This window comes from Achroia grisella, unplaced genomic scaffold, assembly GCF_030625045.1.
Source record: "Achroia grisella isolate CSIRO2021 unplaced genomic scaffold, CSIRO_AGI_Agris_v1 utg1179, whole genome shotgun sequence".
NCBI classification, from domain to species: Eukaryota; Metazoa; Arthropoda; class Insecta; order Lepidoptera; family Pyralidae; genus Achroia; species Achroia grisella.
This window is the reverse complement of record NW_026712591.1, coordinates 249078-276143: the sequence shown is the minus strand read 5'-3', so window position 1 is coordinate 276143 and position 27066 is coordinate 249078. Positions and strand designations below refer to the sequence as shown.

The 27066-nt window shown below is 32.2% G+C and overlaps 3 protein-coding genes across 3 annotated transcripts; 2 read left to right on the top strand and 1 right to left on the bottom strand.

Annotated features, from left to right (window-relative positions):
- The first annotated feature begins 2203 nt into the window (after nt 1–2203).
- On the top strand, nt 2204–2763 carry LOC131853241 (larval cuticle protein LCP-17-like). Its single transcript, XM_059204086.1, has 2 exons — nt 2204–2215; nt 2383–2763. Exons 1-2 carry the CDS (start codon nt 2204–2206, stop codon nt 2761–2763), a joined length of 393 nt encoding a protein of 130 aa, XP_059060069.1.
- A 6460-nt stretch (nt 2764–9223) lies between these two features.
- LOC131853175 (larval cuticle protein LCP-17-like) lies at nt 9224–14481 on the top strand. Its single transcript, XM_059204006.1, has 5 exons — nt 9224–9263; nt 9505–9671; nt 11064–11136; nt 13747–13836; nt 14213–14481. The coding sequence occupies exons 1-5, from the start codon at nt 9252–9254 to the stop codon at nt 14324–14326; spliced, it is 456 nt and encodes a 151-aa protein (XP_059059989.1). The 5' UTR covers nt 9224–9251; the 3' UTR covers nt 14327–14481.
- On the bottom strand, nt 11642–12412 carry LOC131853279 (uncharacterized). Its single transcript, XM_059204134.1, has 2 exons — nt 12270–12412; nt 11642–11879 (listed from the first exon to the last, which is right to left on the bottom strand). Exons 1-2 carry the CDS (start codon nt 12395–12397, stop codon nt 11684–11686), a joined length of 324 nt encoding a protein of 107 aa, XP_059060117.1. The 5' UTR covers nt 12398–12412; the 3' UTR covers nt 11642–11683.
- Nucleotides 14482–27066: the final 12585 nt, after the last annotated feature.

Here is a 27066-nt window from a genome sequence, read left to right as displayed (position 1 = left end):
TTTTAAAGTATCAATTTTGTATAAAGCTTGCTTCTTTGATACCTGATTTTTTTACAGTGTCGTGATTAGTAGAAATTCCTGAAGATCTAATTTATGAGTTTCAAGCGTGTGGCTTGAAACTCATGAAGTTATTAGTTTATACTTAAAGGAGACAGACTGACCGAACTGACCGAAGGAGGTGATGTATCGGTATTGCAGGTTGCCGTCGTCAGTGCCGTGACCACAGAGACAATTTTTATTTATATTACTAGTACTTGTATTATCACAATGCCATATTGTGATAATACAAGTACTAGTAATATAAATAAAAATTGTTGCTTTATGTAAGAATATAAAAAAATAGCCAATAATAAAAGAATAATTAAGTGCCATATTCATATTGTTTAGTCTCTAATCAAACGAAAGTACCACATCGTTGCACTTTTGTGCAACTGATCACAAAATACTTATTCCCTTTGGTTTCGCAACAGTTTAATAGAGTTATGTTGTTATTGAAAAAGGTCAAATATTAAAAATATACCTATAAAATAAGTTATGGCAATTGTTTACTTATAACGTTTTGCCTTCATACAAAGCTCCAAAGTCAGGGTCCACTATACATGGTGTTAGCAAAATATCATGTAGTGACTAAAATACAAAAAAGGTATACCATGATTTCCGAAATCAATATAATTACCATCCCACATACCTTGTCATTAAATAAATGTATATAATTTCTGAATAAAATAGTAAAGACTGGAACTTTCTTAATTTCGTTAAGGTCAAACCGATTATTTTTTGTTTGAGAACACACTGTTTGTATAGTAGATGGCGGGTAATAAAAAGAATTCTTAGGTCATGTATCTAATTATAAATTCTTATAAGTTTATAGCCCTCAGTAGTTTTTACGTGTTACATGCATATTTATTTGTAAATAAATATTTTATGATATTGATTGACTGTCAGACGACCTTGTCTAACAAGTTTTGTCGCTAAAGTATTGTACTGTATTTTTTGGATAAGTCTTAAAAAATAATAAGCACATAACAATCTATAATTATAAATATTACAAATATTTGTCATCATTTAAAGTGACATTTAGATAAAGTTACATACATAAAAATAATAGTAACATTATAATTACAAGTAGTGAGTAAAAATAAAATTCTATGTTATACAAAAATAACTGAAGTTCATTATTTACGTATTTTATAGACAAGAAGCAAAGCCAAATTAATATCGGAGTCAGAGTCTTTTTTTTTGAAGATTAGAGAACAGAATTATTGATAGTTGTAAATAACTAATTTTATGCAAAAATAACTAGTTTCAATAATTTTTCTACGTCGTTTATTTAATAAATCATGGTGGCTATATATTGATAGACTTAATAAGATTCTCTTATCTCTAGTTAATATTAATGTAATAATTCAACTAAAAGTTCAGTGAAAAGTTCAGTCATACATATCTATTCGAAAATTTGTATTTCTGTACGAGGGTCTTAATTATATAGTGATAATAATCATAATAATGATATTTATTTTACTGCTCATAACGAATTTTACTATGTAATTAATTTATATTTAAACTTACAAGATATTCCTTGTAGGAGTCTTCAAGCTCTCACAAGGAATAAAGTTCAAAGTGGATAATGAACTAGGTCAAAATCTGTACTGCAGATCTCCAAAAGAATAGGCAATTGTTGATAAACGTTCAACGTTATAATTTGAATAGTTATACATATCCTGCATATTATAACGAGCACTAATTACAGTCAGTTGGATAAACAAAATACGTCTCTTTGCAGTCTATGAATGATACCCATTTGGAATTCGCACCGCATGTTTATGAAATCTAACGAGGTTAGCGTACCTACTTGGCTAAAGTAATAGGAATTGATAAAAGTTCAATGTAAAATATTTTTATTTGCACCCAGATCAGTTTTTTTTAATAATAACTACAATCAATAGTTATCTTTTCTTTATCAGTGTGTTCTTTTTAAAATGTTGTTAGGTATCTCTTTTAAACTATTATGATACATGTACATATCATATAAGCTCATATCTACAGTAGGCTTGGACATATTTTATCGAATTTATTCTGACGTGCCAAATGGTGCAATACCATCAGAGGTGGTAGGCGGCGTAGTGACCCGTCCATATATATACTGATATAGCACTGTTAGAAGAATATTGTTCAGTGCCTTCACCGACAAACAAACATAAACATGAAGACCGTTGTAAGTGTCAGTGATAGTGTCTACAGTTATTGAGTGTTGACATAGTTTGAAATTGTGTAGAGTGATTGAAGAATGTCTGGCAATATTACGAAAATAATAAAATTCACTGTGGAAAGTTTCTAACGGAATTATTGCAAATTGGATTTATATCTTTTTGTAATTTTCAGATATTCTTGGGTTTATTGGCTGTCGCTTGTGCTGCCCCACAAGGTCCTGCTAATGAGCCCATACCAATTGTCCGCCAGGAGAGCCAGATCAACCCTGATGGCTCATATCAGTATTCCTATGAAACTGGGAATGGTATTGTCGCCCAGGAGCAGGGCGAACTTAAAAATGTCGGAGCAGAAGAGCCTGCAATACAAGTCCAGGGACAATTTCAGTATCCCAGCGACGATGGAGGCAATATTCAATTAACTTACATTGCCAATGAAAACGGTTACCAGCCTCAAGGTGCCCATCTCCCAACACCTCCTCCTATTCCAGAAGCCATTCAACGAGCACTTGATTACCTAGCTACTGCCCCACCTCAGCCAGAAAATAGAAAATAAGCTAATAAAACCTGAACATATATCATACACAAGTTATTAATATATAATTACATCCACTCTCATTCATATTCACTATGTGAACTAGGATGATTTAAATTAACAACAATTTAATGTAATTATTATGTTGTTATTCTATGTGTGTTCTATGTTCTATGTGCTTTATAGTAACATTGAGGCATATATTTATTTTTAGTATTTTTTTATAATAATTTTGTAAATATTTTTTAAAAAAAGTGTAAAGTAATGTAATGTGAGATTTTTTATTTTTTCCTAAAATACCCGCATTTTTATTTTATATATTTTTTTATATTGAAGTCACGAATTAGGACGATTATTATTATAAAAGTATCTAATGAATTAATTCCTTTGTTAGTTATCTTAATTAATTATTTTTGGCGACTTTGCTGTTCCATTTCAGGCTGCGATAAAAAGTATTTATTGTTTATTTTATATTATGTAGTATATAATTATGAAATGAAAGCTCTAAATATTTTATATGTTATCTACTAATATTTTAAATGAAATGGAGAAGAATTACCTTTCCACGATATAGAAAGTTCAGTTTTTAAATAAAGAATTTTAATATTTAAAATAAAAATATAATAACAATTGAAACCAAATTAAGACTTTTTTGGGTAAGAGAATTAAATATTTTATGCTATCCAAGGTCACTATTCCATGCGGATGAAGTCACGGGCACAGCCAGGCAATAATAAATTTATTCATAATGCTTTGCCTAAGGCTCGATTATACATAAGCAGTATTGACTCCATCTAGAGGTTAACATTTTAGTTACGTATTAAAATCACTGCCTCTGACATTTTATTTGCATTATGAATATAATTATACATAATAGTTATAGGTAAGATATTTATTGATTATTCAATAGATGGCGTTAAAATAAATTAATTTCCACTATATGAATCCAGATAGATGACATAATTTATATTCACTGGGGAGCGTAAAAAAACTACCACTTGTTCAAAAGATATCATATTTCGTAAGCTCTAAAAATACTCTTTACTGCACACTTGTGAAACCACGGATGGCTGATATTAGAATTATATTATAGGAATACATTAAAAAAACAAACCACATTGTTTATTACTAAGATTGTAAAAGACGTGTGTTGGTACGGATACTAATAAAAAATAAAAAAGGTTATTTTATTACTTACTAACGATCCGTCCCAGCTTCGCACAGATGCATTACAAATCTTTAAATTTCTCAACTTGTTCTATATTATAACACTCGCGTATTATACACATAAACCTTCCTCTTGAATCACCATATCGATTGCTGAAAACTGCATTAAAATGCGCAATTTAAGCGAAGTGCGTAAACGAATAGACAGTGGCGACAACTTTCTTTTATACTATGTAAAGATAAATAATAAATATATTCTAATAAATGTATACATAATTATAAATAATAATGTTACTAAATGTCAAAGTGGAAATTAGAATAATGACATTTTTTAAAATTGTAATTTAAATAGTATAACTAGTACTCACATTTTTTAAGGGTGATAATGGAATTATGCTCCCGCCTGCGCTTACGATTTATTCTGGCAGGGCACCAGTGGAGGATGATAAAACGAGCATGAAGTCAGGTCTAACTAAGTTCCTAACATATTTCAATTTATTTGGAAAATTATGCAAGTTGAACGTTCATTCGTTATATATTATCTAGAAGACAAAGAGCCCATCTCTTTGTCACCATCTAATTAATTAAAGCAGTGGTTTTATCTTTTAGGGATAAGGGATCATTTGACAGTATTTCTGTCAGGATGTGGACCTCCAAATGTTTGTGGATTGCATACAGTATCTACAATAAAATATGTTGTATATAAAAACCACGCATAATGCTGGTAGAATTATATTTTTTTACGAAAGGATGCCTGTTTATCCTCTTTAAAGAAAATCTTGCAGACTCTTCAATAGTTCACCGTTAATTAGTTAACAAATTGATTTGTAAATGTATAGATATTATATATTGGAATTTTATAATATATATTTAAAAGTATTGCGTTATTTGTGACTACACAGAGTACATCGTTTGACCCCGGTGACCTCTTGTAGAGGTGGTAATAATAGCTGTTGACATTTAGATGAAACTAGTTTCGTAGATGCCTGCGGTTTTGTGTGTGATGTTTACGATTGGTACGTCGGTTATTATCGGCATGTTTTTCAGACATCGTGAAGGTCGAGGATATCTTAAAGTTTTTGAGCGTTAAAATTACAGGAAAATGGCTGGAAAGTATTATAATTAGTGTTGTCCAATCAGTATTATTATAATAGATTCGTATATATTGTCTCGGAAACCACCATAATGTATTGGGTTAGGATTTCGCTGATCCAGTACTATAGTGTCTTAACATTAACCTTAGTTTCTAGCGGTTGTGAGTTGGATCCTCGTACAACACAAATGGAATTAAGAAATATTTCGATTATAATATTCAAGAGGTTAACAAATCTTTCATGGGCTCATGATGAATTAGGCTCCTAAGGTTGCTTGCCTGACATTTTGTTTGTCAATTATATCATTTAATTAATTAAATTAAGATAAATAGCGGTAGGCTTTAGGCTCGTCCTCTGCGACGTTGAATTCAAACATACCGAGTGAAAGGTGAGCCAGTTAATGTCAAGTAATTGGACATTACGAGTATTGATGTACATCACGAGAGCAGAGAGCGTCGCTTATTATGTGTAATGTCATGGTGAATAAAAATTATAAATGCAGAAAAATAAAAAGTGATTGTTTGTAATAATATTTAACTGTTATATATTACTATGATGTTGGCAGTGACTAAGTACATACTAGCGTATATTAGGTTACCAAATATAGTTTTAAAGTATAAGTCGTTAGTATTGTAGAAGGTGGCTATGGTATATTTTATATTTACCATAATCCCGTCTTAATTCAAAACAATTACAATAAACAAATTCAAATTTAAATTAAAAAATCATTGATTCATGTAGGACATTTTAGCCGCTTATGAACGTCAAGTTTTTACATTATATTTTTTTTTCCCTACCGTCCAGTTCGGTATATAGATCCAATTGAGAAGAACTGGCAAGAAACTCAATTGAATTACTTTTTTTTTAAAAGCCAGTTTATTTACAATGCATAGGTATTTATATAGGTGTCTATATCTAACATTAAATGAAAATCCCGAATATGAAAACTATTGCCATGCACGCTCGTCATTCAAGTAATCGTTTAGTGAGTAATAGGCCTTGCTCAGTAAATATGATTTAACAGATGTTTTGAATTTATTTAAGGGTAATTCCAATATATCCTTTGGTATCTTATTGTAAATTTTTATACCTATTCCCATAAAAGACCTATTGACTTTTTCTAAACGATATTTGGGGATAGCAAGTTTGTCTTTATATCTAGTATTAATATTATGAATATTGCTGTTTTTTGGAAAGAAGTCAAGATTTTTATGAACATATAGGATATTTGAATATATAAATTGAGAAGCAACGATGAGAATATTTGCCTCTTTGAATTTCTCTCTTAATGAAACCCAACTCTAATTGTTCTATCAAGTAATTGTTATATCACTATGTGGAGGTTGGAGTCTGATGTATAGAGGAAAACTGCAACACCTCTTTTAGTTAACTTAACCCTATTACTTACTAGTTCTCTTAATACAGGGGTACTTCTGTCTCACTTATACTGCCAGCGTGGTGAGATAGAGGTATTCCCTTAAACTGTGCCGTAAACCAGTCGGCCGTAAACTATGTTTAACTGAGAGTGAGAAATGTCAGTGAAATTACAGAGTATGGATACCTCCGTACTCTGTAAATGTTGTACCCAACATATTAATCCTCCAGAATAGCAATAAGGCATGACGAGAATAAAAGCGAAGGGTTTTCTATGTAGGCGACGGTTGATGATGATCGCACGGTACAAATATTTGTATAATTGGTCTGGGTTTCTTTTATGTATTAACAAAAAATGTATCTAAGTGTGTCTATTCATTGTCTCGTGTTCATAACACAAGCTGCTGCTTAGCTTGGGAATAGACTGCTGTGTTATTTGTCAAGGGATATTAAAAAAAAAGCCAAACTGTTAGAAATATTATGGAAAAAAATGATTCTTTAAAAATCCTTTCTTTCTTTATAAGATGTTTTTTTTTAATATTATCGTTTCATGCACAAGGCAATTATTTCATTTATATAATATTCGAATCCCTTTGGGGAATACCAGGGTGATAGTTATGTTTGCTACGTTCTTCGGTTAGTGTATATAATGAATACATTAGATGTATGAGTATAGATTAATTGTTTAGTTTTCATGTTGTTATACAATTCCTTTCACTATCGGTATTAAAGATTCCATTAAAAAAATATAAGTAATAAAAATGACCATAGTTTTTATTTCAACAAAAACAAGATCAGACAGATCATCATAACAACAGCTTCATAACATTAATATGGAACCTAAAATTTTTATTACACCTGCTTAAATTCGATTTTAACTTCTTTAGCGTTTTTCTAACAATAACAAAGTTTGCTTTTTGAAACAAAGTAATTGCCTATCCTAAAATTCGATATTTTGTACTTTACATAATATTCCATACATCAGTCTAAGACATCCGTCATTAATGTATGTAGCTGATACCTACAGTAAGAATAAAATGCCACCGTTACTTTTTATCCTGTAAGAGGTTTTATCTGCCAGTTTTTCCTGTTATAGAAGGTACTCCCTAACATTGCACATTAGTATCAAGCTACTGATTACATAGTATGAATAAGCACTGGACTATTAGATAGATATCTATAATATATACCTCCATTGTTTTTGTAAATAAATATACTGATAATATATCAATACTAACATTAAGTTATCTGTGCTAATATTATAAATGCCAAAGTAACTCGACAGAATTTTGACGTGAAAACGAGACAGACAGACATGTCTGAAACTACTAAACTGATTTAAATGAAATTTGGCACACAGATAATCTAGACCTTGAAAAAGGACATAGGTTACTTTTTATTACGAAAAAAGGATATAAGGGGGTCGCGCTTTACGCGTACAGCTAGTATACTTACATATAATCGTACATAGAAATGTGCAAAGTTATGCGAATTGACAATTGTAATTTTGATGTATCATTCAGTAAAAGTGGTTACTTAACAGTGGTATATTATAATTTTCCCTCATATATTTAAGTAATTGACGTAATTAATAAAAAAAAAAATTGGAAGTGTTCTTTAAAATGTCATCAACCCCAATAAAAGAAGGAAGGAATACATGATTCCTTTTAATAGGAATCCAAGATTCGGTAATTATAAAACATTTGCTGTCTGTGGCACGAAGATTAAACATTAATTACTAATTATGGTACTATTTTTAAGAATTCCGGATGGGTACATGCAGGCACGAACAAAGAATTTTAACAAGTTGAAGTAAAATGAATAATTCAAGAAACTTATTAACGAATCTTGTAACGGATGCACATTGAACGGTGTTAACATTTTAATTGAAATGATCTTCAAATCACTATGTAGTTAATAAAGTAATAAATATGTGGCATTTTCCTTACTCATGATAGAGAAAGAATTTTATAAATAATTATTAGTGTCTAATAATAACAAAGACTTGTTCTCTGAATGTCAACTGTGTTTATATAAGCAGTATTATTGCAGTTTTTGTATAAATAATTATATTGTTAGATAAATACACTGTCGCATTTGGGACATGAACTAAAATGGAATTAACAAAAATTACGCGATAGATTAAGAATCTAAACAGAGAAAGAAAATATAGTATTGGAAGTAAATTAAATGTTGAAAATACATGATGACTGAAATAAACATCCTATTTCTATTCTACACCCTTCTCTATATAATTAGTAAAGAAATTTATTAACTTTTTTGCAACGTCTGTGGTATTATGCTTCTGATTCAAATCCTGCGGACTTGTCAATCCTGACGGTGGTCAGGCATGCCAGATGTCGTGGTGCCTAAGTGTCTTAGAGTCTTCATATCCAGAAGAAAAACTTTGCTAGTAAAATGTTAAAATAAAAAAAAATTATGACGACCGAATGTACGAGGCAGATTAATATAAATCCATATTATTATTATAAAAACGAAAATGTGTATCCCGTCTGAACGGATTTTAATTAAGTTGACATGAATTAGATAGATTTACATGATAAAGACAGACAAAGTTGCGGGCGTTGCCTAGTGTGATAACAAGGAACTTGAGAAAAAACCTGACAGTGAAACTGAGTATCTAAATATAATATATTTTATGCGAAATGTCTAGATTATGAAAATTCTTAAAAGGATGAATATAATGCCTCGTTGACCAATGAAACGTGATTAAATTTTGGCAAGGTCACTCTCATGTCAGAATCCTTTAAACAAAAACTTTTTTTTTATTTTTAAGTCTTATATAAAAAGGATAGACTAGATGTCTGTCACACTTGTCGGTATATACTACTCACGAGACACAACTTCACAACAATGAAGTTCTTTGTAAGTTTTCTGAGACCGACTTAAATATATTATTTAGTTGCATTATACAATCAAAACTACATAGGTATTATCATTTAAACGTATACAAATCTAGAAAGGATACATTTTCACAAAAAGCGTAAGGAGCGTAGGACATTGTTTCCTAACTCTATTTCAGATTTTAGCATTTATAATAATGTTATAGATTGTAAAAAAAATATATATTATTTTTATAGTTTTTTTATATAATTTTTTTATACAGGTCTTAACAACGTGCATTTGTATCGTGGCGGCTGCATACCCACCGATACAGCCTCCTAGAGTGACACATTCTCCAGTACCATCTCCTGTTAAAAGTTCCGGCAGCGATGTGGACGCACCAGTATTAAGATCCGACATTGATGTAAAACCTGATGGATATGATTATGCGTAAGTGTACTGCTTTTTTATCATTATATTATTAAGATGAGGAGTGTCATTGAGGATAATCTTCGTAATTACTGCAGCTAATTATATATCTTTCTACTATTTATACAATAAGTAAATCGTTTCGTTTCATTAAAATACATACGCTTTATGTAACATGTATATTCCCGGTGAAATCAGCGTAGACTTCTGCTGGATTTTACTCCAAAACTTCGATCATTCCTAAAATGATCAATTTTTAACTAGTTGTTATCAACAGAAAACATTATTCTTTGACAACTGGGCACGTTTTTCCTCATGAGATATCGATTTAGTTTATTAAGACCAGATGGCTTGGTACAATTTTAAGTATTTAAAGAGTTTATTTTGTTTTACTTATTTTTTTGACCGAGAATAATGATAAAAAAAAATCCATAGTTCATCCAGAATGGCAATCGATATTTCATCTTACATGAAAGGACTAGCAGATAAAAACGGTCCGGACCATATTTACTGTAAACGAAAAGATCTCTCTCTTACTGTTTGTTATACTAAGGGTAGAATTCCACTGGAATACCTGGGTATATTGCATATAAATAGATTGAATATAATTCGATTGCAGTATATCAAACCAGTGAAAGGACAATACAGAATCAAAACAAGTTTGTCATATCTGAACACTTAATACGACTATACCATGTACGCTATAGCATGGTGTGGGTGACAGTTTCATTAATGTTTCGATTCCCTCTTAAAAGTTGGCGCGATTTATGACTTAGTATTTAAGCTGTACCGACCACATTCGTAATATATTAATAACTGTATTCATTTAAATGTAGCAATTGTTAAATTTAAAATTAGTAATTGTTATGCTACAGCGCACACAGTATAGCATATATACATATTAGCGGTTAGATTTCATAAAATAAAAATATTATCTACGGAATTCCATTTTTCCCTAGAATTGTGAAAGGATTCATTTATCAAAATTTAAATAGGAAGGCGCCTTGAAGGTGTCTAACACATTGAATCCAGTAATAGCTATACTTAATAGTAATTGTAAGACTTGATCTGCTTCAAAAAGTCGAAGTGACATAGTGAGTGTGTTTTGTCGAAAGTGTTTCCAGTAATAGTGGTGACGATAATGAAAGCGGGTGGACATATTGCTCGTAATAATTCATTACATTCACCGCCATCTCCAGTTGACCCGAGACCAGATCGTTTGTAACAGTGTCGAGATATTGCGAGCTCTTATCATGTAAAATATATCGTTTGCATAACGTGTACAATTTTAAACAACCGTGAAAAAAGTTTGAAATTACTTCAATCGTAAATTGCAACCCACCGAACCATTGTTCCTATAGATAAATATTACGATATGTATTATTTTATTACTAAACTATTATTCCATTTTAGGTATGAAACGGGAAACGGTATTTCAGCTTCTGCTGTTGGAACTTTGAAGAATGTCGACAATATTGATGCTCTTGTAAGTACCTTTCGCATTTCATGTTAGTTCAGTTTAAGTTTAAGTTTTCCCCCTGGTGTTATAGCGGTTATCTTATTACTTTTGTATATTTAATACTATGTAATTTTAATTTTGCTAATGCTATATTATGCTCTTAATAATATTATAAACACGAAAGTTTGTAATGAAGAATGTTAACTAATTTTGAATAATAGCTCTCCATATTCTCTGTCAAAAATAAAAAATATTAGTGAAAGAATTACTTCAATACGTCAATTAGTTTCTGATTTATAGAAGTAAACGTACGATGCGGACTCGTGTGACGGTGTGACGTCATAGTACAACACTCGCTCTGTCCGCTCGCGCTCTCAGCACGGAGTCGTCTTACGTTTCATTAGAAATTATAAATACCTTCAAAAATAACCAAACCAAACACTAGAAAATCATGTGTTGTGCCGAAATGTACAAATACAACCACCAAAGTAATAGTTATTTTTATTATAGCCACAAAAAAATCCAACAAATTTGATAACAGTCGTTCAGTCCTCTCTTCGACGATGTAGCCACATTAAAATGCTATAGTACGTTTACAGCCTCTGTTGGCAGTACAATGTTCGCAAGTTACGTTTGAAACTTCTTGGTCCTTTTCATTACATTCTAAACTGCAACGATAACGTGTGGTACGTACGCGATGTACGCGCGTGATTCTACATTTGACTTGTATGTAACCGATAACATCATCACCAAAGCTGTCTCTTGCCGACCTGGAATAAGTTACAAATAAAAATAAATAAAACGGCCTATTAATAAGATAAATCAAAATTAAAAAAGGTTTAGGACATCTGTTCAACCCAATACATTTGCAATAAATCAATATATGTGTTTAGTTAAATTTACTAAAAGAGGTACCTATATTCACATATGTACGTATGTACCTATAAAACTCTAACACACATTTGTTGTCTATAATGTATATGTAAATACTTAAAAGGTTTGGTACTTCTGCCTATTTAAGTTGCAATACTTTATTGCAAGTATTGCAACTCAAATAGGCAGAAGTACCAAACCTTTTAAGTATTACATCAGTTGGGTATTTTTTTACCAAAACGCTTTAAAACAGATAAATTATTTTCTAAATAGCAAGAAAAGTTAACCTTTGCATTTTTATTCCTCGCATTTCGGCGGCAACGAAATCACTATTTGTTGATAAATAATGGGCAACCATTAGTGCATCTATTTTAGGCAGGTCATCCGATTGCCCTTTTTCAATTCCTTCGTCCATTTCATTAATAGAATATTAACGTAATGCGCGGATGAAAACAAATAAAATAGTCCACAAACTCAGCCACTGCCTACCGGCCAGCGAGCGACTCGCTACTAAGCGGAGCGGAGCGTTGTAAAATGACGTCACATGTCACGTGACTGTTAGCGGGACTCGAAATTTATCGTAAGTTTAAATGCCTATAAAATCAAAATTAATAGGTATTTTCGACTAAAATAAAAACTAATATTTTTGTATACATACAAGCTTTACTATACCAAAACTTTCAACCGATTTGGCATACCTATTAACATTGTTTGTTCCTCTTTCACGCAAAATTTAATGATTGATGACGGATTTTGATGAAATTTTACAGTAATGTAGTTTATACATCAGAATAATATATAGGCTATAATTTTCACGCGGGTGAAACCGCGAGCACAGCTATTTAAAAAAAAACAGACTTTTAATCATATATTACAAAATATATTTTCAAAATGCCGCTTTTATTCAGTCTTGTGTTGGTCCCATAGATACTAAAAGATAATTGCATGTAGAATATAATCTTCTGGTAATACATACGCGCTTCTATTAGGTACTATCCATATCCGATATATACTTAATGCTCATTATGTTTAGCATGCACCAGCTGTATAGCCTTTGGCAATAAGCAAAGGTCGGTTGTACTTAAAATATTTATGTTAGCTGTTATTAATACTATAAACACCTTCATAGAGTATGGAGTGACATACTAAATAGATGTAAATATAAATAGGTAAATAATCTTCTACACTTAATTGTTAATAACCCTATGTTCCTACATCATACAGCGCCATCCATAATATCCAAAGTAAGAACCTTGTAATACAATGTAAAACATACAGACTAATATCACAGATAAAATAATATTACATACCAATACAAATAGTATGACTAAGGAATACAAATATTTTTGTATTGTGTGCGAAATCAAGGTTGTGTATGTGTTGTGGAAGATGTTACCAGAGACGTCATAAAATGTTTTCAAAAAATCATCCCAACAAAATGAGTAATTTCCTACAATCTAATACAGCATGAAGTGTAGGAGATATCAGTACTGTAGGAACTTGATGAACTGTATGAATTTGATATTTTGAATAATAGGTTACTTAAATTTATGGCATGGCGAGACATAAAATCGAATAGAGAAACTTTACCTTTTTATGTCGTCTAAAATTAAAAAGCATTCCTGTAGCTTTCGATTCCGGTGGCTACACAGTTTAAAAGTGAACTATGTATACAGGCACACCGTACAAAATAAACATAGATATATACCCACGTGTATAAACAATAATAAACTGAAATGAATATCTATGAACGTTATTTTACAGGTTTCCCAAGGCTCATATCAGTATGTGGCTCCTGATGGCACACCAGTAAATGTACAGTACGTCGCTGATGAAAATGGATACCAACCTAATGTAAGTTTTAGTACCTATCCATAATTTTCTGCTTATCAATATTCTTCTAATGTTTTAATGATCATATGATCTATTGATTCCAAATTACAATTTCCTATAGAGACTTTTTTCATGGACACTACATTTAATACGAGTGTAATAAAAATAATTAAATGATAAAAATGGCGATAATAGTAGATGTATAAACCAGGACAAAATAATATGATCCTATTACTGTATTAGTTTTAATCGGAGCCGTTTCGTCCGTAGTGTAAGGACAAAATTTCAGGTTGATATAATGACTCTTGTATTATATATTGTAAGAAACAATTTTATTTCAAATTAAAAGTAGGTACTTTTTTATGTTACAAAGTATATAAGTTATTTCTTATTCTAGAGCGACATTCTGCCGACTCCACCGCCCATACCTCCTGCTATTGCACGTGCTTTGGAGTACCTGGCTGCTCATCCACCACTAGAAGAAAAATTACCAACAAAATATCATCTTTAATGCAAATATATAAAAAAATATTATCATGATTATTTAATTACGACGACGACATCGGCCAAAGACTATTATGATTCGAATTTGGGCAAACTTTATCTAATATTGTGTTATTTGTTAGTTACATATTTACCAGCATAATAGATTTAAACTTATTGTAAATAAACTAGAAATGAGTCTAGTTGAATGATTTCTTTTATCTCCTAATATTCCTTAGATAAACATACTAGTACAATATATTCATAAAAATGTTGTACCTTTTTGCTGTTCTACTGTTTTGACCTATTCTTTCTAGCTATTTTATAATTAAAAGAAAGTTACTAAAGTATGGATAGTACGGAAATGGTATTTTTAGAAATAAAGAGTTAAGTTGTTAAATTTTGTTTATAAAAACAGGTGCACCTATGTAATGTTCAGAAATCATTTCAATATATTGAAACCCAGTAATAGATACAACTCCATTATCGAGGATAATTATTATAACGTACTCAGTGTGATTCAGATTGCCATAGATAGGTTACTCTATGTTATGACTAATTCTATAGAATTGTAAGACTAAACAAAGTAGTGATCAAAAATATTTGCCTATATTAAAAACAAGGCGTTCACACTTCTTCTAAAAATGAGACTGCATAGTTCAGAATCATTACCAGTATATTGATTATTTTTCATGGTATTGTAAGTATATACACTATAAGTATAAGAAGTAAATAATATTAATGTATAATCTATGCAAAAACGTTAAATTCAGTCTCCTATACATTGACCAGATAGGAGACGTATCGCTATGTGGTACCTGAAATGTTTTAAATAGTGCAAGTTTTACATAACAATAAAACTTGTATTATTGAGCAGAGACGATGCACAGCATCTGTGAGAGTGCGCCCGTAGTACTTCCCTTCTAATCTACCAATAGTAAGAACTTCCGGTTTTGTTTAGCGACTTCCGGTTCCGTTTAAGAACTTCCGTTTCCGTTTAGCGACTTCCGGTACTAATTATTTGCTGTCTTAGGAGGTGTGTCGACCAACGACCACCAAGCCTCATAGCAGTCTCTCACCAGGAGACCTAAATTGGATGCTGTATCGTCTCTGCTCAATAATACAAGTTTTATTGTTATGTAAAACTTGCACTATTATCGGCATGTGACGATGCACAGCATCTGTGAGAGACGTGTTTATAACTCCTGGTGACAGCAAATGACGCTATGTGATAACGTAATAACATATGCTATAGTATAATCAAGATAAATTATAAGTCTGACATATAATCCGATATGTTCCAATATTTATATAAATAACATCATAATAATAGAACAAAATTTAACTATTACATACTTATAAAATGCCAACTTAACACTATATATTCTATAATATTAATAATAATATACACCAGTAATCATCATAACAATCATACTTTAGACTGGTTGAAAATTACTTGAAAGATTTGCGCATGATTGAGGCCTACCAATAATTTCTTTACGGTAGTATTTTGCAAAAGTATTTTCACTACGCCAGTTACCACGGCTAAGAATATTTTCTACGGGGAGATTTTCATACCAATTTAGAGAGGCGACAGCTGAACGCACACTGCCCGGAGAGGCGCATATACCTGCATCTTTGAATATTGTTTTAACCCAGTTACCTATAACCGTTCGCGAAGCTGATCCCATAGAGCCTCTAATTTTGATAAATAGAGAATTATTGCATTCTATTGTACGTCTCTCTGAACCTAGTTCGATAACCTTCCTAAGCCAAAATATAGGACACACATTGGGGTTATTATGTTTTGATAAACGCCAACCAGACTGTTTGTATGAAGCAGTATCTGTTTTGGATCCAAATGATGGGTACAAGGTTATGTTATCGATATCGTCAGTAAAGTGGTCAGGGGATACTTTTAACAAGGTTAAGTCATGGACACGCCGTCCCGAGGCTAGCAGTAATATACAAGCTAATCTACGTGAGGCTTCAAATAGCGTTACATTTGTTGGCGGGTTATCCTGTAACCAGCAAACCAGATCGCTAGGATCCCAAATGGGGGGTTTTTCTGTTCTTGGGTTTTGAAGAGAGATAGCCTTTAGCATATGTTTAACTAAAAAATTAGAATTTAAATTTTCGTTGTTTAATGTTCTTCCAAATGTTAATACTACAGATTTATGCAACAAAATAGTTTGATATGCTAATCTCTCCTCAAGCCACAAATAAGCTAAAAACCTAGTTAGATTTACTGCATCGGGATGTTTAAAGTTTATATTATTATTCTCACAAAACCTAACCCATCTATTCCAAGCTGGTTTGTAAGTTTTTAATGTTGAATCTCTCCAACTAGATCTCAATAGGCTTAGTTCTTCGGCTGACCAGTTACTTGTTATGTCGCCCCACCCCCAATTCTCCAAACATACAATTTCATGTCTTGTACTCTCGGTGGAGGGAGGCCGGTGCTCTGATCTATAAGCACTTGAGATAAGTTGGTGATTTTCATGGGTCTGCTCAATGCTCGTCGACGAAGATCCGGCAGCCAAAACGCTTTCGTCCACATTGGGGCTACGACAAGAAATACTCCTTGGGAGGTATTTAAATGATTTAGTACCCGTGGTATCAGGTTCGGTGGTGGGAAGACCCACGCCAACTGATAGTTCCATGGGCGCCTGAAAGCGTTGTGGAATAATGCAGAGTGGTCCCGACAATCTTTTGTGACATATCTGTCTACAACTCGAGATTGTTTGGTGGCAAACAGGTCGATGTACGGCACTCCGAACTGACGAAAAACTTTTTCCAAAGCTGGCTGTTGAAGATGCCATTCGGCTGGTTGTTTCCCTCGCGACAGCCTGTCCGCAACATCGTTGAACTTGCCTGGAAGATACTCCGCTGTCAAGGTCATTTCCCCTTTGTCTACAATACTCAGGAGTTGGTATGTCAAGTTGAGCAATGCTGTCGATCGTGTGCCGCCTTCTTTTCGTATGTATGAGACGACTGTACGGTTGTCGGATTGTAAAATCAGGTGACTTCCGTGTAGTTGGAATCTGAAATGTTTTACTGCTGCTATAATCGCGAACATTTCTTTGCAATTGCAGTGCCAAATCCTTTGATTGGAAGTCCACCTGCCTGACACCATTAGATCGTCCATTTGTGCTCCCCAACCGTAATCCGCAGCATCTGTGGTCAAGAAGTGTTGTACTGCCCTTGGATGTAGATCGCTGGATACCTTGCAGTCTGTTAACGTCTTTATCCACCATGTTAGCTCTTCTTGTACTAGTGCTGGGATGATCAATTGGGTCGGAGCAGATATTTTCGACAAACTCCGTGCATATAGCTGAAGCTGTCTGGAGTGCAGTCTGCCCCTGGTTATGACAAAATTTGCAAAGTTTAGGGTACCCATTATCACTTGTGCTTCCTTCAGTGTCATTGCTCCTTTGCGCATTATTTTTGTCGCGATTATCCTCGCAGCTTTTTTCTCCGGTAAGCATTTCAGGTTGATGTTCGTATCCCACCGTAGTCCCAGATACACTTGTGTAGGTATCGTTACTGATTTTTCGTAGTTTATCGTCCACCCCAGCTGTTCTAGAATTTTTATAGCAGCTCTCACCTGATCTTTGAGTAACAGCCGTGACTGACTTACTATAAGAAAATCGTCTAAGTAGACAATTACACGCATGCCTTGGTTCCGAAGATACTGTGCGATCCAGTTGGTTAACGCCGCAAAATTTTTCGGGGCGCATGAAAGGCCAAAGGGTAGACAGGTCATTTGGAGTATCTGTTGACCGTAAATTAATCTGAGAAATTTTCGGTGGGTCTTGGCAATGGGCAGATGAAAGTAGGCTGATGAAAGGTCCAGCTTTACCATCCAATCGTTTTTCTGCAGGAACTGTGGGTGGTATTAGAAATTGTGAAATCAATTTGAAAGGCTTTGGTAGTATGTACTGGTTCAAGCGCTTTAGGTTGAAAATAGGTCTGTGAGTCCCATCGTTCTTCCTTGTCAAGAACATTGTTGAGAAGAAACTGGGGCCCAGATCCTGTTGGTCTGGAATTTCCAGGACACCTTGTTGCAACAGGATCTTTATCTGATCCGACATATTTGGAGACTGGGTTGTTCTGAAGCGATTTAGGGTTTTCGCCAATGGATGGACAAGTAGTGGTTTGGAGGTAAATGGTAGACGCATTCCCGAGATCATTCCGAGAAGGGCCTCCGGAGCCCGAAGCGCCTGCCACTGCCTCCGATACGCTCGAAGACAGCCTCCGTAAAACCTGGGTTGTATGAGTTGCGAGTCATTTATCGAATTTCTTTTTGCCGGGAAGGCTGTCCTTTCGATGATAGACTTTCTTCGATCTTTTCTGCTCTGGACGATAGGTAAAGTTTTTGTTCTTCCTTGAATTTGATGCGTGCTCTTGATTACGAAAGGGCTGACTGGCCTCACGTGACGGACCAGGTTTACTATGCTTATAACAAGGTTTAGTATTTGGTTTAAGGAGCTCTTTTCCCGAGTCAAACCATGGTCGAACCCATTTATCCATCCCACCTGTGTTTGCAATGTAAGCATGCAGGTGAGTTTCATTAAAAAGGTACCCAGAACTTGGAGGTATCTTACGGAGACCCTCACGTAAGTTCTTGTTTGGCAGCTCACCCAGGATACGCTCCCGGCGAGTTTCGATACATTCTGCCCGCTTACCGCAAACTATTTGCATAATTTCTTCGCTTACTTTATGAAATTTAGAATTAGGTTGAAATAATTCTGAAATTTTATCAAAAATATTTCCAGCAGACAGAGTTGTATGAGGGCTGCCGCCCAGTCAACCAGTTGTTGCAGGCTTTGATTCAATAGATCACGCTGTGTCAACAATCCATTACAAATAGCAGCTACAATTTTTTCGGATTTAGCTGAATAGTCTTTGCCTTTTTGGAATTGTCTCAGTTCATCATTTATATCCAACTCAACAAAACCAGGGGTGGCACAATGTATTTTCAAGGCGTCAGTATATCGAACCTCTTTCCAAGATGGATCACCGAATTTTTGCAGCAATTCTAACCGCTTTAAATGCTCGGGGTCCGCCCGGGGTACTTTAGGGTCTTTAGAGGTTGTATTAACTTGGCCAAGATTTAAAAACCGCGTTTCATTTGGTACAGCAGCCGTTGGGCGCCGTAAAGAAAAATCGGAGGACACCATTGTGGTGGGTCTCGATGGTGGGTCACGGATAGTGTCCGTGGACGCCGCGGCCGGTGCGTTAATCGCCACTGTATGTGCCGCTGTACAATTGCTAGGCATATTCTGAATTTCTTCCGGTTGAAAAGATGGTAGACATGAATTTTGCAATAAAATATTTGTCAATGCATTAACTCTGTACATAAGATTCTGTATATCAAAATCTGACTCACCTTGTCTTTTTCTTTTTACCTGGTGGTCTGAGGAATCCGATGAAGCGGAAGCAGAGTCGCTACTGCAGGTATGTCGGCGCCGGGTACCGCCACTGCCGGATGCCGGAGCTGAGGCCGGGCTCGATGCGCGGTGTAGCAGAGCTTCTTCGTTATTCACTTCACTATTACTCATGATCACACTTTAGATTTAAGTATTAAACTAATTATAAATTTTGCAACTATATCGTTAGCAAACTAAGATAAAATTAGATGTTCACTGTTCGGGAAGTAACGACGCTATGAGGCTTGGTGGTCGTTGGTCGACACACCTCCTAAGACAGCAAATAATTAGTACCGGAAGTCGCTAAACGGAAACGGAAGTTCTTAAACGGAACCGGAAGTCGCTAAACAAAACCGGAAGTTCTTACTATTGGTAGATTAGAAGGGAAGTACTACGGGCGCACTCTCACAGATGCTGTGCATCGTCACATGCCGATAATACATTGATATTAAAAATAGTTTTGAAAAATATATAAGTCTGCCTTAGCAAATGGGAGACAGAGATGATGATGTGAATATAATGTTATATATAAATGCATTTTCGCCTGAATTGAAGTAACTAGCAAATTTGTAAGATTGTATATAATGGGCAAAGTCATAAGTTTTAAGACAGTAAATGGCATTTAATATATTCTTACTAATATTTTTATTATAAATGCTACTGAACGGATTAAAATGAAATTTGGTAAAAAGATAGTCTACGCGGGGCACAGCTAGTGTTATATATATATTAAAGACCATTTACTGTCTTAAAAGATATTATTTTGACTCAGATATATGTGTATATATATATATTTATATATACGTAAATGTGAAGTACATGTACCCTCATAGTAAAGTTCGTCTTAATAAAATACATTTTTAGTGGATTAACGAATAAATTGTGTATGTGCCTGGTCTCTAAATTGAGTTATACGGCGTCGTAATTATTTATTTATAAATGCTCATTAAACCATCGATCAAACTCCTATGAGGATTTTTCAATGGGAACTCGATTATATGATATTAGAGATACCAATTACAACAACTTAAGTTCAACTCATGAAGCAGGACACCTTCAGCCGTTCCCTAAGTAGGCATTTCTACGAGTTTAGACTTTAGAGTGCCCTCTATACTCGCCACTCATTTTCATACAGCGAAGCAGTAAACCAGTTACCTAGCTGCACTAGGAAAAATATTGATAAATTTACATTATTACACAGTGGGCCTCAAGTCCCGGGAACTGCTCGGATTTACCCTCTCTACCAGAGGATGCACCCAGCATCCATACGGTGAATCCATGGAATAGTAAATTGGTTTCTTTCTAACTTTCTCTCTCTATATATATACTAATGAATCATATTTTTGTGTTATCCAGAAGTAGACTGTAAAAATAGTCTGTGTGGGTACGTGTTGGTAAGGTATTTCGGTTGTAACATGCAAATTAGGTACTGAAATTACTAAAATAAGAGATAAGAGGCATAACCATCCTGGAGACATGATAACGTGATTTATGTATGATTTTATATGCGACGGTTTTATGGCGAGGCTTATGGCAAACCTGATTGTAAATTAGGTGTGCATAAGCCTGTATGCCACAACATTTACATTTAAATATAATCCAGTATTTTCTATGAAGTTTACACGTATCAGAGTAATTGACAATAGCACATGAAGGAATACTTTAGTTAAAGTCCTACGGTAACACTCATTAAAGTTTCTTATACCACAATTTTTGACGTAAAATCATACAGAAACGCCTTAAAACTTCGTATAGTTAAAACGTAGATATGTCCTATTTAATTCAGAAATGTAGTTTTTCGGCGTTATTGTATTTTACAATATAATGATAGTTATGAAACTAAAAATGGCAATTGGCAAAGAAAAAATATTCTCTTTAGTACTTAGTTTAAAAATCATGCCATTGTATTCCAAGAGTGTTCATGCTGAATACAATAGTACAATCAATCTATCTAGAATAAGAACGTTCAAATGAGGGTTTTTCATCGGTCTTGAGGTAAATATATAAATATAGATCAAGACTAGAAATATGTTTTGCTTCTTTAAGAACACCCACATATAATTGTTATTGATATATGATAACAACATCCATTTATATGCTTTGTATCGACCGCTTCACATGAGTGGACGAGTTTTAGGAAATCGGTTTGTTTCAGCATAGGCGTGGTTTGTCATTAAAGGGTCTTGTGATTGACCCCAGTCTGCTTATAGGAAGTGGATCGAAGATTGAGCTTGTATTTTTATTTTATTGAAATACAATAAATTATAAAAACTTTGGAATACTTGTACTCAAGATCTAGGCATGAAACAAAGATTAAATTATTTTCGTTCGTTATTCTTTCTAGGTAAGTAGTATCTAGCGTATAATATGGAACCTGTTTTCTACAGTTTAAGTTATAGCATCTAAAAATATTTTTCAAACCTCTGACATGGATTTTTATTGTAATAAATGTGGTGTAACAAAAACTTGAACCATATTAAAAATATTTGTGGTCGTATCTATGGTGATCATGAAACTAATTAGCATATTTAACCATGTTTTACGATTTGTCTTTCGGCATTTTTTTTATTTTCGTTGGAGATGATAGCCTTGAACTGTTAGTTTAGAAGTAGGTATGTCTCAGGTTTAGTTATCTTATCTGTAAAAATATTAATCTGACTTTTTGTACAATTAGGTATTGAAGATTCATTTGTCTGCAATCATAATACAATATTCGTGTCTTAGGGGCCTAATATGTTATTTAAATTATTAATCGTTCTATTATACATTGTACAGTACAAGATATGTCTAGTGTAGGCATGTCATGGTTTGAAAGCTAATTTTTAATATTGAACCTGATGTCATTTTGGAATTTTCTTAAGTGTTGCTTGCTAGAAAAAAACAAACGAAACGGTTGGTTACAATATTATATAGTATATATAATACACATTAGATATATATTATTACACATTAGGTATATATAACCGTTGTATTAAATGTTGAAGGTGATGGTCACGTCTATACGTATTTATAGAAACCTGTAGTCGTTGAAAAGAGAGCAGATGCGCATAAATAACCAAGTCTTTATGTTAAATGTCAATGTTAGTTAGTCGGCAGTAGTTATTTGTTTCAATAACACATATATTAGGATTATTTAATCAAGGTATAGGATGAGTAAATACTGGAGTCGTCCTTCTATTATTCTACTTTATTTGTTCGTAGGTTATAAAATGTAGTATGAAAATGGATGTTGCTTAAATGTAATTGTTATTTTATTCGATAGTTACAGTTTATCAATTTTTTACTATTAAATAATTTTCTAGATATTAATTCGAATGTACAGGTGAAATCTGCTTGGATTTTAACGTATTGTCTATAACGTAAATCTATGTATGAATATTGCGTACTTTAATCACTTTTTTTCTCTGATCCGTCGGCCCTCTTGTATGTCCATGTAATATGAGCATACCATGTAAATGGATAGGTTAAATTATCACATAATTAATTTATAATACTCAAAATAATATATCATTGCAACATTTATAATACATCACTTTTATAATGTAATGGGAAGAACAAAGTATCGGTAGGTTTTAAAGTAAATTAAAGGAGATATAAAAGATTTTATGTGAAGTAGTCTTCTCTGAATTTAGACATATTGGAACCTATTGTCCAACGAAATAGGCGAGACTGTCGATTATGTATATAATGCGTTTTGTAATTTCCTAGTTCATATACCTACCTCCAACTTATAATATTACTAGAACAACGATAACCTTGGTGTTAAATTTTCATAAAATGCTTTTATTTTCTAGTTATGATATGCACAAATGAAAAAGGATATAAATATATATAAATGAATATATGTAATAAAATGAATATATATAAATGAAATATTTATTATTTCATTTATAACTGCAAATAAATGATAAAAAAATAAAACTACAAAAAATGATAATTTAAAAATATTATGACTTATATTTGCCAATACAGAGCCTTAATAAGCACACCTAAAGAATTAATCCATCATATTAATGCTTGTAAATGCAAAACAAAATAATTTTATGAATTTATTAATATTACATTTTAGATTAAATAATTAATTTGAGTATGTATATATTAAGTTGTATTTGTATAGTACTTATTTACATTAGCACTTACTACTATTTTACTATACAAATGAGTATATAAATGAATTCTTAGTACAGCGTTCTCTAAACGTAATGACTCAATTACCAACACTGATCAACATAATTATGAATGAATAATTTAATTGATGTTGTATGTTCTTTTTACGCTTGTTAATTACAATTAATGAATGAATGAGCAAAATATGAGTAAGACGGTGAATACCGTATATGATTGATAAATTAAATTTCAATATCAACTGGGTATTACATGTTTACTTACTTGTGTACTTAGAGAATCAATTTAACGACATACTTGGAATACTATATTCGACTTAAATATTATGTAAGTATAGAATGATAAAAATTAATATATATATATTGGGAGCATTGACGTTGAAGTGACGACTTATAATTTACTATAAATTCTCACCTTTGACGAGTCGGGTTATAAAATTTTAATTGATTTATGATTTGATGTTACGTTAATTAGTCCGATTACAAAATATATGATGTGAATGAGATTTATAATCGTTTAATATGTATGTGTATAAGATTATACAATTCTAAAGAAACGAAAGCGTAATAAATGTTTATATATTACGCTTGTGTTTCTTTAGAGAAAGGTAAATTTAGAGTTAATAGATTGACAAAAGTGTAGTTAAGAGTAAAACAAATGATGTAGGTATATGCACTGATTATCTTTATATTGTGAGAGAATTGATAACTAATGTTACAAATTAAAAATTAAGAATAAAAATTCCTTCTAGTTATAAAAATAAAATAAAATAAAATTTAAATTTTTACAACGGTTCTATAGTAGACGATTGATCTTCGTACTTTGTAAGCATATATTTTTGTACGCCATCATGTATTGCTGGTAATCAAATGGCTATGGTATAATCGTACGGATTTACGCTATATCGAAATTTAAAAATTCAAACAAGGAATTAGTGCCCTTTTTTAAAATTATTTGTGGGTTATTGTTTCCAATTTTGATTAGTTAATATGTTAACTCATAATTAAAAAATATATGCTGTTAAAACTTCAGTGTATTTCCTGTAACCAAACAGGTATCGCCTGGTTTCTATTTTATTATACATTTATTTATTACTATATATTTATTATATATATTATACTTATTCTATATTTTGTTTTATGTAAATATTTTTTTATCTTTTCATTCGGTATTATATAAAAGTTGAAGTGTAAGATCAATATTTTTTTGTTTCGGCAATACTTATTATTGATATATTGATCATTGTATTAAAAGTGATTTCCTTGGTAATAAAATAGATTTTACACCAAATGTATAGACATAAGAATATGTATTGGCTTGCACGATATAATATTCAAATTTGACATTTAATAATTTAGTAGATATACGGCTCCAGGGACATAAAAATCATGAATATTGAGGACAATCCCACGCATATCATTATATACGTATAATAGGTATACAATAATATATAATGATCATATTATGACTTGTCTTTTAACGATGTTTGCAATAGGTAATAAAGAGAACATGTTCATTTCTTGATGAACCGAAATTAGCATTTTACATGTTAAACTAGTACTGATAAAGCGTAAAATTTACGTGCAATATAAATAGATATTATCATAATCAAGAGAAGACTTGTAGTTGCATTTATATCTCGTTAGAATGTCACAGTAGCGCCTTGCCTTGTTGTTCAGATGATATTTCGATCATCTGAACAATATAGCAATTATTCGCAGTTTCTATATTCCAGTTTCTATCAGTTCTGTACTAAACTACTTAAAGTATTATTATAATTAATTGAAATGCAAATATTTTGATATTATTGTTAACGAATGTAGCCTACACAGGCATGCTATAAGGCAGTACTTACACAAAGTCTGGCTTGAACCGCAATAGCACGGTTTAGATGGATAATCAAGCATAACTTCATATGTAATTAATATCTACCCAGATATTTTTACACTTTTTGTAATTGTGCCATTTGTTTACAATTTCAACTAGGACTCAATTCACGATACACTATCGATTAAAAAAGTTAAATAAAATGTAATCTGTCAATAAAGATATTAGTCGTAATCTTGTTGAGCGTTGTCTAAAAGCTCATTATTATCTGCACTAAATTACACTGTAGGTATCTACTGCACCTATTATAGGTTTTTTCACCGTAATTCCAGGATTTTAAAAACCTTACCTACTTAAATAGTAGAAGTAAAAAAGTTAGGTTTTGAAATAACAGTATCAATATATTTTATTTACAGTTTTATCACGATTAACAATATAATAAAAGTATTAAAGTAAAATAGCGTTAATAGGGGAAATATTGACATGGCCTTGGTGACAGTGACCGGTAAACATATACGACACAATGTACCTTCTTGTGTATCCTAAACTAAACTTGTGACCAAAAGTATAGAGCTCCTGATTTATTTTCAATAGTATTTGTTTTATCAAATATGTAGTTATTAAACGAAAAACTAGTACTATTGTAACAGCGATAATTGTGAAAGGAAGGTTTTTATACTGAAATTCGATAATTATATTATTATCATTTAAAATAAAGGTAGTTTAATTATGATATTTTATATATTATCTAAAAGCTTATTAAATCATTTATAAAAAGTAATAAAGATTATGTAACTTTCAGTGTACAACAATATACGTCAGTGTCCTGATATTATACAATATAATTTATTTTACTGCTAAAGAATATGTACAAAAAACAGCTCATTTAATTGTTTAAGTTGAATATGTATGATTATAATAGAATAAAGTAAGATCATAGAAATAGATAAAAATAAAATATTATAAAACATTGGGAATTGCACAAGGCGTAATAAGTCAGCTATTAGTACAGAAATTTATAATGTTATCTATACTGGAGACTGAAAGTCATTAATAAACATATATTGTGCAAGAATTTTTCTTTTCTTGTCTGTTGGTGGAATTAAGATAAGTAATAATTAGATGTGGGACGATAACTTTATATAACTAAATAAAAACAAAAATAACTATTTATTCAACGTCAATATAGATAGACATTATATAACGTAATTCAGAAACATTCAGGTACATAACAAAATATTACGAATAAATGTTATTATACTATACTTTTGCTCCTAAGTGTATATGAATGAGTTGGTTCATTTATTATACATACTAAGTAAGAATCGGTCCATCCTATGAAAATGATAATTAATTAGCTGCTATACGCGATTCTCAAACTATG

Coding starts and splice junctions, on each gene's coding strand:
- LOC131853175 (XM_059204006.1), top strand. Junction 9,672..11,063: donor CCTGATGGATATGATTATGC/GTAAGTGTACTG, acceptor ATTCCATTTTAG/GTATGAAACGGGAAACGGTA. Junction 11,137..13,746: donor TCGACAATATTGATGCTCTT/GTAAGTACCTTT, acceptor GTTATTTTACAG/GTTTCCCAAGGCTCATATCA.
- LOC131853279 (XM_059204134.1), bottom strand. CDS start 12,397: ATGGACGAAGGAATTGAAAAAGGGCAATCGGATGACCTGCCTAAAATA. Junction 11,880..12,269: donor CGAGGAATAAAAATGCAAAG/GTTAACTTTTCT, acceptor AACTTATTCCAG/GTCGGCAAGAGACAGCTTTG.